This window comes from Myotis yumanensis, unplaced genomic scaffold (genome assembly GCF_028538775.1).
Source record: "Myotis yumanensis isolate MYYU_CA2020_CCGP unplaced genomic scaffold, mMyoYum1.0.hap1 SCAF_10, whole genome shotgun sequence".
Classification (NCBI taxonomy): Eukaryota; Metazoa; Chordata; class Mammalia; order Chiroptera; family Vespertilionidae; genus Myotis; species Myotis yumanensis.
In genome coordinates this window covers 429932-443060 of record NW_027223761.1, presented here as the reverse complement: position 1 = coordinate 443060, position 13129 = coordinate 429932, and the positions used below count along the sequence as shown (strand labels likewise).

The window sequence follows — 13129 nt, the reverse complement described above, 5'->3', positions numbered from 1 at the left end:
CCTCCATTTCTGTCATTTGTGACCTGTTTCTTTGTCTCCGCATTTTTTATGCTTCCCTGTGTTGATAGAGTGGCTTTGTGTGCTAGGTGTCCTATAGGGCCCAGTGGCTCAGCCTCCCCAGTTACCTGAGGTGGACACTCTTGGTGCATCCCCTTTGTGGGCTTTGTGCAGTCTTGTTGTAGTTAGGCCTTGATTGTTGTAGGTATCACTGGGAGGAATTGACCTCCAGGCCAATTGGCTGTGAGAATCAGCTGCGTCTGCAGTGGGAGAACTTCTGTGCTGGAGACACCCTTCTGATGCAAGACTTGCTTCAGTGGGGCTTTGGTGCTCACTGAGTCTGCCTCCTGAGTGTGTCCCTTATGGATCTGAGGAGTTGTAATCTGGATGGTCCACTCTGACCACTGGGTATACTGGCTCTTGGATCTCTAAGGAGGTGCTAATTTAGCCTCTGCCTGAGGCTACCCAGCAGGAGCTACGGAGAGATCTGCAGATTCCTCGTCTTTGTTTGGGGTTTGGAGGTGCCCAGATGAGGCCCAGCTGTGAAGCAATGCGAGCTGCTGTGGGTCCTTGGGCCTTCTCTTGGAAGTTCTGGGTCTGTCTGGCCCAGCTGCAGTTTGTTAGGTAATTTTCAGATTGCAAAGGGCCAGGCCTTTCATATGCAAAAGCCTCTGCTAGCAGCTTGGGTGGGACGGGGTCTCAGGGAATCAACAGGGCAGAGCAAACAGCTATGGCTGATCCTCAGTCCTGCCTGAAGAGGCCCCCCATCTCAGTGTCCCGTAGTAATCGCTGCAAGCACCTCTGAGAGAAAGCCGCCCTCAAGTTCCAACCGACAGTCCAGTTTCTCACCGTATGAGTCTGGGTCCCCAGAGACTCGCCCGGAACTGGAATTCAGAGCAGTCGGGAGCTTGTGTCTCCCCCCAAATTGAAAAAGACAACCACATCCTCAGCTGCCAGCCCTTTCTGCGTGTGCCTCTGTACCTCTGCACTTTACTTCCGCACCTCCTCTGAGTCTCAGTGTGCTTTTCTCTTTCCTTCTAGTTGTAGAATTTCCACTCAGCCAGCCTTCCTGTGGTTCTGGATGATGTCCATTTTGTCTTTTCGTTGTACTTTTGAAGTGGTTGTGCGAGGCGGCAATCTCTGGTGTTTACCTATGCCGCCATCTTGGTTTCTCCCCTTTTTTTGTTTTTATAGGAAAGGTTTATATTGATGGAATTGTCAGTTTTTCTTTTTGTGTCAAGAGCTAACTTTGATGTGTTAAAACTAAGTAAGATGCATTTATTCAATCCAAGGCAGGCATTAAAAAGAAAAACCCCAAATGCTCTCTTGTATCCATTTTAAGAGTAGGATTGGCACTTTCCGCTATTACCTGAGTCCTGATCTATCTCCCCAGGGAGAGCTTGCCAATCCTGCACTTCTCCGGGGTGGAAAGGCTGCAGTGGGGATAAGATAAGGATCCTTGGGCCTACCTTCTCCCAGGCCTCTACATTTACCTTTCCGGCACCTTTCCTTCCTCAGAAAAGCATGGACATACTTCTTGTATAAAACGTACTGTCTGACTGGGCGTAACCTTAACTCCTCTGCTAGCAAGCATATGTGTTAAAAGATCAATACGGAATCTTTTTTCTTTGGACTCAGTATGGCACATCTTCTCAATCTAAGTTCTGTACTATCCACCTTCTTACCCTACTTACCCTCTATAGGGGGGTCTGCAGCTCCCTGATGGAGTCCTATCCGTCCCGAGTGTGGGGGTTCTCAATGGGGGGGGGGCTTACCTAGGGGAATCCTGTTCCAGGGGTTCCCAAAGGTGTGGATGGAGTCGGCAAAGACTATCCACCCTCTACCTACGGTGGAGTCCTATCCATCCCAAGTGCGGGAGGGATTATCTAGGGGAATGCGGGGGCTTACCTAAGGGTCCCTGTTCGGGCGCCATATGTGGGGGTCCAGCCCCAGCAGGTCCAGGGGTTCCCAAAGGTGCAGACAGAGTCGGCGAAGAAGGAAGGACACGGTGGCAGCGTTCAGGTGATCAGCATAGCGAGGTTCTCTCTTTATTGTCCTGTTACATCTGTGTTTATACCATTTGATCCCATAAGCATGCCTCTATAATCACATCATGGTATGTTTTGGGTAAGTTCTATAGTTCCTTGTTTCTTAGCTGACCTTTGCCAAATATCTGGTCTCTATCTAGTTCTGTTGATTTAAATGTCGTCTAGGTTAATCTCTGTGTTCCATCACAAGGGCTATTCCAAGGTTACTGCTCTACTGATAGGCTACAAGGAAGTGACTGAAGGAGGTTATCCTCCCAGTAAAGGTTATGTCCTCCCAGCCTCACTGCTTGCCTTCCGTGGGACTGCCCTGTGTCAGAGGGTCTCCAGGGGTATAGGCTTTGGTGCTTTCCCTGGTGGGCAGACCCCTGGGGATGTGGGCCCAACAAGTCCCAAATTTATTGCCAACAGTCTTAGTCCATGTTCTTCATAAGTAGTACATGGTATTTCTGTAACACTAGGGGGCTTTACTGATTTATTCTCTTCCTTTGTCCTGTTAACCCCTAACCTGGGGAAATAACCTTTCTCAGGGAGGTGGTCCTATTTAAAACACATAGCGCTAAGAGGAGGAGCAAACATATGCCCTATACGCCAGGTCCCTTGAAACATAAGCTGTGCTGATGTTTCTTCCCTGCAGCGACTGGGTCAAGCAGCAAGGGTGGACCGGCTTCCAGCAAATTCCCCCATTTTTATTTTTTAAATGACAGCGCGTGTAAATCAGCGGCCACCTCTTGGATCCGGTTGTTTAAGACTCGGAACCTGCTTGTGACTTTGCCAACAGGTCAGTCCAAGGCTTAACCCTATATCGGCTACCCACACACAGGAGATGTCCCTAACAGTCCCAGCCCTGCGGCCGGAACACCCAGGGGCCTAGAGGGCAGACCAGAGCTGTGGCGGTGGGGGTGGGGGGAGCCCAGGGCTGGGCAGGAAGAGCCCCCACGCCCCCAGCTCCCTGGGCTGATGTGGAAACATGGCCTGGTGCCAGGGAGACGGGGACACGATGGCCTCAGCTGAGTGGGGACAGCAGGGCCATCAGGCCCCTCGTTAAGGACCTAATGACCCTGCGGCCCCAGAGGTGCTGACGGCCAAGGCGGGTTCCTGCGCACCCAGCACACTCCGCTTGGGGCAAATGGTCCGGAAAGTGCAGCCTCAGCCCTTGGGCCATCTGCCACCCCCTGGGGTGCCCACCAGCCGGGCAGGTGGGGCTATAAAGCCGGCCAGGCCCGGCAGCCTCCAGCCTAGCCCTCCGGACCGCTGCATCAACACGCCGTCAGCAAGCAGGTGGGTCAGGGACGCTGCGCTGTTGGGTTGGGGCTGCCCGCCTGGAGGGGGCTGCCCATATGGGTCGTGGCTGCCTCCCAGACCAGGGTTCTGGGCTGTCCAGGATGCGGGCTGTTCCCTCAAAGCGCTGGAGGGTGAGCACTGGGTGGGGGGTCCTTGCCGGGCACGGGCCCCTCACTGGCATCGACCCCACCCGTCCCCAGTCCTCGAAGCCCGGCCATGGCCCTGTGGACGCGCCTCCTGCCCCTGCTCGCCCTGCTGGCCCTCTGGGCGCCCGCCCCCGCCCAGGCCTTCGTGAACCAGCACCTGTGCGGCTCGCACCTGGTGGAGGCTCTGTACCTGGTGTGCGGGGAGCGCGGCTTCTTCTACACACCCAAGGACCGCCGGGAGCTGCCCGACCCGCAGGGTGAGCCACCACCCCTCACCCCTCGGTCACATCCTAAAGGGACCGGCTCCCTGGCCAGCGTCGGCTCCAGGGACAGAGAGTGGGTGACCCCCAAGGGCGAGCCTGACCCCTCCCTGCCTTCCATCCCCTCTCAGACAAGCACCCGCCTGCTCCCTCTGTCTCTGACGGCAGCTGCCCGGCAGTGTAGTCTTGGGGACCGGTCCTGGCCATGGGGGTGCCCCCCTCTCCTGCCGGAATGCCTGTGGGGCCCAGGAGCGGGGCAGGCTGTGTGAGGTTGCCCTGGGGGCCGAAGGCAAAACGCAGGGGCCACCCCGGGGGCAGGGCCCGCTCTCCCCAGGTCTGCTCGGGGCAGGACCAGGGTGGGGGTCCCCAGGTGGCCCTGAGGGCAGATCCCCGTCTCTCCTCCTGGCCAGAGGGGGAGGTGGACATGGGCGCAGGCGGCCCTGAGGGCTGATCCCCGTCTCTCCTCCTGGGCAGCGGGGGAGGTGGACATGGGCCCAGGCGGCCCTGAGGGCTGATCCCCGTCTCTCCTCCTGGGCAGGGGGGGAGGTGGACATGGGCCCAGGCGGCCCGCAGGCCCTGGCCCTGGAGGGGCTCCTGCAGAAGCGTGGCATCGTGGACCAGTGCTGCACCAGCATCTGCTCCCTCTACCAGCTGGAGAACTACTGCAACTAGGCCGCCCTGGCCTGGCCGCTCCCTGCCCCCCGAGACCCAATAAACCCCTGAACCAGCCTTGCCTGTGTGGTCTGTGCGGTGTGGGCGGGGGGAGCAGGCACAGGGGCCACCGCCTCGGCCATGGGTGCCGCGGGGCACCCCCGAGCTCCCCCTCTTTCTCCTGCACTGGCCCCTCTGAGCCTCCTCCACACTCACCGGGTGCCCTGGGCAGGCGGTACTGCCCCCAGGTGGCAGCTCCTTCAGCGCCCGCGGTCCCTGCCTGGTTCCTGGTGGACTCCCAGCCACGGCCGCTTCAGGAGGGACAGAGAAGGGGGGGCCTCGGGAGGCTGGGAACGGGGCTGGCAGGGAGCTGAGCCTTCACTCAGCCCCGAGCGCTCGGGCCCCGGAGCTGTTGGGGGAACAGAATGGGCTGTTCAGGAGGCTGCCCCCACGTTTGGGTGGAGAAGCCCGCTGCTGGGGCCTCCTGGGGGGGCCCTCGGAGGGGAGAGGCTGGGCCGAGAGGGAAGAGGAGGGCATGAGATGCTGCCCAGCTCGGGGTGGGCTAGGCAGCCAGGACCCCAGCCCGGACCCGGCAGGAGGAGCCCCGGGGACCTGGGGGACACAGGACAGGACAGGCAGCACCCCTGGGACCCCGTGCTGGGGCTCCGGGCTGTGTCCCCCACAGGCTACAGCCCACAGCCCTGGCTTGAGGCCGGGACCCCGCCCCCTCCGCCCTCTCCTCCCCCCGACAGCCACGTCCCCCCGCCCCACGCCAGCGGTCACCCCCAGACCTGCCACCAGGTCCCTCGAGGTCCAGGTCTTCACCCTCCTCAGCACCCACGGCAGCCCAGGTGGCTGCACTGGGCACTGCCTCAGGCCATCGCCTGGCATGGCAGGGAGCTAGGGTCCCGGGCTGGCCGTGGCCTGGGAGGTCAGCGGGTGACCTGACTCCACCAAGGCCTGGCCAGCCTGCCGGCCACTGAGCCAGGCCAATCTGTACCTTAACTCCTGTGCTAGCAAGCATATGTGTTAAAAGATCAATACGGAGGCGAACCAGTTTGGCTCAGTGGATAGAGCGTCAGCCTGCGGACTCAGGGGTCCCAGGTTCGATTCCGGTCAAGGGCATGTACCTTGGTTGCGGGCACAACCCCACTGGGGGGCGTGCAGGAGGCAGCTGATCGATGTTTCTCTATCATCGATGTTTCTAACTCTCTATCCCTCTCCCTTCTTCTCTGTAAAAAATCAATAAAACATATTTAAAATAAAAAAAAGATCAATACAGAGTCTCTTTTCTTTGGACTCAGTATGGCACATCTTCTCAATCTAAGTTCCGTACTATCCACCTTCTTACCCTACTTACCCTCTATAGGGGGGTCTGTAGCTCCCTGGTGGAGTCCTATCCGTCCCGAGTGTGGGGGTTCTCAATGGAGCGGGGGGGCTTACTTAGGGGAATACTGTTCCAGGGGTTCCCAAAAGTGTGAACGGAGTCGACGAAGACTTTCCACCCTCTTCCTACAGTTGAGTCCTATCCATCCCAAGTGCGGGAGGGATTACCTAGAGGAATGGGGGGCTTACCTAAGGGTCCCTGTTCGGGCGCCAAATTTGGGGTCCAGCCCCAACTGGTCCAGGGGTTCCCAAAGGTGTGGACGGAGTCGGCGAGGAAGGGAGGACACGGTGGCACCGTTCAGGTGATCATCATAGCGAGGTGCTCTCTTTATTGTCCTGTTAACTCTATATTTATACCATTTGACCCTATAAGCATGCCTCTATAATCACATCATGGTACGTTTTGGGTAACGTTCTACAGTTCCTTGTTTCTTATCTGACCTTTGCCAAATATCCGGTCACTATCTAGTTCTGTTGATTTAAATGTCATCTAGGTTAATCTCTGTGTTCCATCACAAGGGCTATTCCAAGGTCACTGCTCTACTGATAGGCTGCAAGGAAGTGACTGAAGGAGATTATCCTACCCTGTAAAGGTTATGTCCTCCCGGCCTGGCTGCTTGCCTTCCCTGGAACTGCCCTGTGTTGGTGGGTCTCCAGGGTATAGGCTTTGGTGCTTTCCCTGGTGGGCAGACCCCTGGGGATGTGGGCCCAACCAGTCCCAAATTTATTGCCAACAGTCTTAGTCCAAGTTCTTCATAAGTCGTACATGGTATTTCTGTAACACTAGGGGGCTTTACTGATTTATTCTTTTCCTTAGTCCTGTTAACCCCTAACCTGGGGAAACAACCTTTCTTGGGGAGGTGGTCCTGTTTAAAACACATAGCGCTAAGAGGGGGAGCAAACATATGTCATATACGCCAGGTCCCCACTCAAAGGCGATGTCCCTCAGGGTCCCAGCCCTGCGGCTGGACCACCCTGGGGCCTGGAGGGCAGACCAGAGGTGTGGGGGTGGAGGTGGGGGACCCTAGGGCTGGGCAGGAAGAGCCCCCGCTCCCCCAGCTCCCTGGGCTGATGGGGAAACATGGCCTGGTGCCGGGGAGACGGGGACACGTTGGCCTCAGCTGAGTGGGGACAGCAGGGCCATCAGGCCCCTCGTTAAGGTCCTAATGACCCTGCGGCCCCAGAGGTGCTGACGGCCAAGGGGGGTCCTGCGCACCCAGCACACTCCGCTCCGGGCAAATGGTCCGGAACGTGTAGCCTCAGCCCCGGGCCTTTTGCTACCCCCTGGGGTGCCAACCGGCCCGGCATGTTGGGCTATAAAGCAGGCTGGGCCCGGCAGCCCCAGCCATCCGCCCTCCGCCCTCCGCCCTCCGCTGGACCTGCCGCACCCACAGGCTGTCAGCAAGCAGGTGGGTCAGGGACGCTGGGCTGCTGGGTCCGGGCTGCCCGACTGGGTCGGGGCTGCCTCCCAGGTCCAGGGTTCTGGGCTGTCCAGGATGTGGGCTGTTCCCTCAAAGCACTGGAGGGTGAGAACTGGTTGGGGGGTCCCCGCCTGGCACGGGCCCCTCACTGGCATCGACCCCACCCGTCCCCAGTCCTCGACGCCCGGCCATGGCCCTGTGGACGCGCCTCCTGCCCCTGCTCGCCCTGCTGGCCCTCTGGGTGCCCGCCCCAGCCCTGGCCTACACTTTCGAGCGCCTGTGCGATGAGGATCTGGTGGATGTCATGACCGTATTATGTGGAGATCAGGGCTTCAGAAATCCCATGGATCACCAGGAGCTGCCCGACCCGCAGGGTGAGCCACCACCCCCACCCCTCAGTCACATCCTAAAGGGAACGGCTCCCTGGCCAGCGTCGGCTCCAGGGACAGAGAGTGGGTGACCCCCGAGGGCAGGCCTGTCCCCTCCCTGACTTCCATCCCCCCTCAGACAAGCACCCGCCTGCTCCCTCTGTCTCTGACGGCAGCTGCCCAGCAGTGTAGTCTTGGGGACCGGTCCTGGCCATGGGGGTGCCCCCCTCTCCTGCCCGAATGCCTGTGGGGCCCAGGAGCGGGGCAGGCTGTGTGAGGTTGCCCTGGGGGCCGAAGGCAAAATGCAGGGGCCACCCCGGGGGCAGGGCCCCCTCTCCCCAGGTCTGCTCGGGGCAGGGCCAGGGTGGGGGTCCCCGGGCGGCCCTGATGGCAGATCCCCGTCTCTCCTCCTGGGCAGCGGGGGAGGTGGACATGGGCGCAGGCGGCCCTGAGGGCTGATCCCCGTCTCTCCTCCTGGGCAGCGGGGGAGGTGGACATGGGCGCAGGCGGCCGGAAGGCCCTCACGGTGGGGGAGCTCCTGCAGAACACTGACATTGTGGACCAGTGCTGCACCAAACTCTGCTCCCTCTACAAGCTGATGGACTACTGCTACTAGGCCGCCCTGGGCCTGGCCGCTCCCTGTCCCCCGAGACCCAATAAACCCCTGAACCAGCCTTACCTGTGTGGTCTGTGCGGTGCTGGCGGGAGGGGGCGGGGGGAGCAGGCACAGGGGCCACCGCCTCGGCCATGGGTGCCGCGGGGCACCCCCGAGCTCCCCCTCTTTCTCCTGCACTGGCCCCTCTGAGCCTCCTCCACACTCACTGGGTGCCCTGGGCAGGCGGTACTGCCCCCAGGTGGCAGCTCCTTCAGCGCCCGCGGTCCCTGCCTGGTTCCTGGTGGACTCCCGGCCTTGGCCGCTTCAGGAGGGACAGAGAAGGGGGGGCCTCGGGAGGCTGGGAACGGGGCTGGCAGGGAGCTGAGCCTGCACTCAGCCCCGAGCGCTCGGGCCCCGGGGGCTGTTGGGGGAAAAGAATGGGCTGTTCAGGAGGTTGCCCCCACATTTGGGTGGAGAAGCCCGCTGCTGGGCGCTCCTGGGGGGGCCCTTGGAGGGGAGAGGCTGGGCCGAGAGGGAAGAGGAGGGCATGAGATGCTGCCCAGCTCGGGGTGGGCTAGGCAGCCAGGACCCCAGCCCGGACCTGGCAGGAGGAGTCCCGAGGACCTGGGGGACACAAGACAGGACAGGCAGCACCCCTGGGACCCCGTGCTGGGGCTCCGGGCTGTGTCCCCCACAGGCTACAGCCCACAGCCCTGGCTTGAGGCCGGGACCCCGCCCCCTCCGCCCTCTCCTCCCCCCGACAGCCACGTCCCCCCGCCCCACGCCGGCGGTCACCCCCAGACCTGCCACCAGGTCCCTCGAGGTCCAGGTCATCACCCTCCTCAGCACCCACAGCAGCCCAGGTGGCTGCACTGGGCACTGCCTCAGGCCATCGCCTGGCATGGCAGGGAGCTAGGGTCCCGGGCTGGCCGTGGCCTGGGAGGTCAGCGGGTGACCTGACTCCACCAAGGCCTGGCCAGCTTGCCGGCCACTGGGCCAGGCCAATCTGTACCTTAACTCCTGTGCTAGCAAGCATATGTGTTAAAAGATCAATACGGAGGCGAACCAGTTTGGCTCAGTGGATAGAGCCTGCGGACTCAGGGGTCCCAGGTTCGATTCCGGTCAAGGGCATGTACCTTGGTTGCGGGCACAACCCCACTGGGGGGCGTGCAGGAGGCAGCTGATCGATGTTTCTCTATCATCGATGTTTCTAACTCTCTATCCCTCTCCCTTCTTCTCTGTAAAAAATCAATAAAACATATTTAAAAAAAAAAAAAGATCAATACAGAGTCTCTTTTCTTTGGACTCAGTATGGCACATCTTCTCAATCTAAGTTCCGTACTATCCACCTTCTTACCCTACTTACCCTCTATAGGGGGGTCTGCAGCTCCCTGGTGGAGTCCTATCCGTCCCGAGTGTGGGGGTTCTCAATGGAGGGGGGGCTTACCTAGAGGAATCCTGTTCCAGGGGTTCCCAAAAGTGTGAACGGAGTCGACGAAGACTTTCCACCCTCTTCCTACGGTTGAGTCCTATCCATCCCAAGTGCGGGAGGGATTACCTAGAGGAATGGGGGGCTTACCTAAGGGTCCCTGTTCGGGCGCCAAATTTGGGGTCCAGCCCCAACTGGTCCAGGGGTTCCCAAAGGTGTGGATGGAGTCGGCGAAGAAGGAAGGACACGGTGGCAGTGTTCAGGTGATCATCATAGCGAGGTTCTCTCTTTATTGTCCTGTTACATCTGTGTTTATACCATTTGATCCTATAAGCATGCCTCTATAATCACATCATGGTATGTTTTGGGTAACGTTCTACAGTTCCTTGTTTCTTATCTGACCTTTGCCAAATATCCGGTCTCTATCTAGTTCTGTTGATTTAAATGTCATCTAGGTTAATCTCTGTGTTCCATCACAAGGGCTATTCCAAGGTCACTGCTCTACTGATAGGCTGCAAGGAAGTGACTGAAGGAGATTATCCTACCCTGTAAAGGTTATGTTCTCCCGGCCTGGCTGCTTGCCTTCCCTGGGACCGCCCTGTGTTGGTGGGTCTCCAGGGTATAGGCTTTGCTGCTTTCCCCGGTGGGCAGACCCCTGGGGATGTGGGCCCAACCAGTCCCAAATTTATTGCCAACAGTCTTAGTCCAAGTTCTTCGTAAGTCGTACATGGTATTTCTGTAACACTAGGGGGCTTTACTGATTTATTCTCTTCCTTAGTCCTGTTAACCCCTAACCTGGGGAAACAACCTTTCTCGGGGAGGTAGTCCTGTTTAAAACACATAGCGCTAAGAGGGGGAGCAAACATATTCATAGAGGCCAGGTCCCCACTCAAAGGCGATGTCCCTCAGGGTCCCAGCCCTGCGGCTGGACCACCCGGGGGCCTGGAGGGCAGACCAGAGGTGTGGGGGTGGAGGTGGGGGACCCTAGGGCTGGGCAGGAAGAGCCCCCGCGCCCCCAGCTCCCTGGGCTGATGGGGAAACATGGCCTGGTGCCGGGGAGACGGGGACACGTTGGCCTCAGCTGAGTGGGGACAGCAGGGCCATCAGGCCCCTTGTTAAGGTCCTAATGACCCTGCGGCCCCATAGGTGCTGACGGCCAAGGGGGGTCCTGCGCACCCAGCACACTCCGCTCCGGGCAAATGGTCCGGAACGTGTAGCCTCAGCCCCGGGCCTTTTGCTACCCCCTGGGGTGCCAACCGGCCCAGCATGTTGGGCTATAAAGCAGGCCGGGCCCGGCAGCCCCCAGCCATCCGCCCTCCGCCCTCCGCCCTCCGCTGGACCTGCCGCACCCACAGGCTGTCAGCAAGCAGGTGGGTCAGGGACGCTGGGCTGCTGGGTCCGGGCTGCCCGCCTGGGTCGGGGCTGCCTCCCAGGTCCAGAGTTCTGGGCTGTCCAGGATGCGGGCTGTTCCCTCAAAGCACTGGAGGGTGAGCACTGGGTGGGGGGTCCCCGCCGGGCACGGACTCCTCACTGGCATCGACCACACCCGTCCGCAGTCCTTGACGCCCGGCCATGGCCCTGTGGACGCGCCTCCTGCCCCTGCTCGCCCTGCTGGCCTTCTGGGCGCCTGCCCCCGCCCAGGACATTTATTACAAGCACCTGTGCGATGAGGATTTGGAGCTTATGCTGACCATAATATGTGGAGATCAGGGCTTCAGAAATCCCATGGACCACCGGGAGCTGCCCGACCCGCAGGGTCAGCCACCACCCCTCACCCCTCGGTCACATCCTAAAGGGACCGGCTCCCTGGCCAGCGTCGGCTCCAGGGACAGAGAGTGGGTGACCCCCGAGGGCGGGCCTGTCCCCTCCCTGCCTTCCATCCCCCCTCAGACAAGCACCCGCCTGCTCCCTCTGTCTCTGACGGCAGCTGCCCGGCAGTGTCGTTTTGGGGACCGGTCCTGGCCATGGGGGTGCCCCCCTCTCCTGCCCGAATGCCTGTGGGGCCCAGGAGCGGGGCAGGCTGTGTGAGGTTGCCCTGGGGGCCGAAGGCAAAATGCAGGGGCCACCCCGGGGGCAGAGCCCGCTCTCCCCAGGTCTGCTCGGGACAGGGCCAGGGTGAGGGTCCCTGGGCGGCCCTGATGGCAGATCCCCGTCTCTCCTCCTGGGCAGGGGGGGAGGTGGACATGGGCGCAGGCGGCACTGAGGGCAGATCCCCGTCTCTCCTCCTGGGCAGAGGGGGAGGTGGACATGGGCGCAGGCGGCCGGAAGGCCCTCACGGTGGGGGAGCTCCTGCAGAACAGTGGCATCGTGGACCAGTGCTGCACCAGCGTCTGCTCCCTCTACCAGCTGGAGAACTACTGCAACTAGGCTGCCCTGGGCCTGGCCGCTCCCTGCCCCCCGAGACCCAATAAACCCCTGAACCAGCCTTGCCTGTGTGATCTGTGCGGTGTAGGCGGGGGGTGGGGGGGGTGGGAGGCACAGGGGCCACCGCCTCGGCCATGGGTGCCACGGGGCACCCCCGAGCTCCCCCTCTTTCTCCTGCACTGGCCCCTCTGAGCCTCCTCCACACTCACTGGGTGCCCTGGGCAGGCGGTACTGCCCCCAGGTGGCAGCTCCTTCAGCGCCCGCAGTCCCTGCCTGGTTCCTGGTGGACTCCCGGCCTCGGCCGCTTCAGGAGGGACAGAGAAGGGGGGGTCTCGGGAGGCTGAGGCCGGGGCTGGCAGGGAGCTGAGCCTTCACTCAGGCCCGAGCGCTCGGGCCCCGGGGGCTGTTGGGGGAAAAGAATGGGCTGTTCAGGAGGTTGCCCCCACGTTTGGGTGGAGAAGCCCACTGCTGGGGCGCTCCTGGGGGGGCCCTTGGAGGGGAGAGGCTGGGCCGAGAGGGAAAAGGAGGGCATGAGATGCTGCCCAGCTCGGGGTGGGCTAGGCAGCCAGGACCCCAGCCCGGACCTGGCAGGAGGAGTCCCGGGGACCTGGGGGACACAGGACAGGACAGGCAGCACCCCTGGGACCCCGTGCTGGGGCTCCGGGCTGTGTCCCCCACAGGCTACAGCCCACAGCCCTGGGTTGAGGCCGGGACCCTGCCCCCTCCGCCCTCTCCTCCCCCCGACAGCCACGTCCCCCCGCCCCACGCCGGTGGTCACCCCCAGACCTGCCACCAGGTCCCTCGAGGTCCAGGTCTTCACCCTCCTCAGCACCCACGGCAGCCCAGGTGGCTGCACTGGGCACTGCCTCAGGCCATCGCCTGGCATGGCAGGGAGCTAGGGTCCCGGGCTGGCCGTGGCCTGGGAGGTCAGCGGGTGACCTGACTCCACCAAGGCCTGGCCAGCCTGCCGGCCACTGGGCCAGGCCAATCTGTACCTTAACTCCTGTGCTAGCAAGCATATGTGTTAAAAGATCAATACGGAGCCGAACCAGTTTGGCTCAGTGGATAGAGCCTGCGGACTCAGGGGTCCCAGGTTCGATTCCGGTCAAGGGCATGTACCTTGGTTGCGGGCACAACCCCACTGGGGGGCGTGCAGGAGGCAGCTGATCGATGTTTCTCTATC

General features: G+C 61.2%; 3 protein-coding genes across 3 annotated transcripts; all 3 read left to right on the top strand.

Moving 5' to 3' along the window:
• The first annotated feature begins 3290 nt into the window (after nucleotides 1–3290).
• On the top strand, nucleotides 3291–4446 carry LOC139018549 (insulin-like). The gene is made up of 3 exons (XM_070427105.1): nucleotides 3291–3323; nucleotides 3527–3729; nucleotides 4271–4446. Exons 2-3 carry the CDS (start codon nucleotides 3543–3545, stop codon nucleotides 4402–4404), a joined length of 321 nt encoding a protein of 106 aa, XP_070283206.1. The 5' UTR covers nucleotides 3291–3323; nucleotides 3527–3542; the 3' UTR covers nucleotides 4405–4446.
• A 2934-nt stretch (nucleotides 4447–7380) lies between these two features.
• LOC139017652 (insulin-like) lies at nucleotides 7381–8174 on the top strand. The gene is made up of 2 exons (XM_070426265.1): nucleotides 7381–7564; nucleotides 8041–8174. Exons 1-2 carry the CDS (start codon nucleotides 7381–7383, stop codon nucleotides 8172–8174), a joined length of 318 nt encoding a protein of 105 aa, XP_070282366.1.
• A 2980-nt stretch (nucleotides 8175–11154) lies between these two features.
• LOC139017651 (insulin-like) lies at nucleotides 11155–11949 on the top strand. Its single transcript, XM_070426264.1, has 2 exons — nucleotides 11155–11338; nucleotides 11816–11949. The coding sequence occupies exons 1-2, from the start codon at nucleotides 11155–11157 to the stop codon at nucleotides 11947–11949; spliced, it is 318 nt and encodes a 105-aa protein (XP_070282365.1).
• The last annotated feature ends 1180 nt before the right edge of the window (nucleotides 11950–13129 follow it).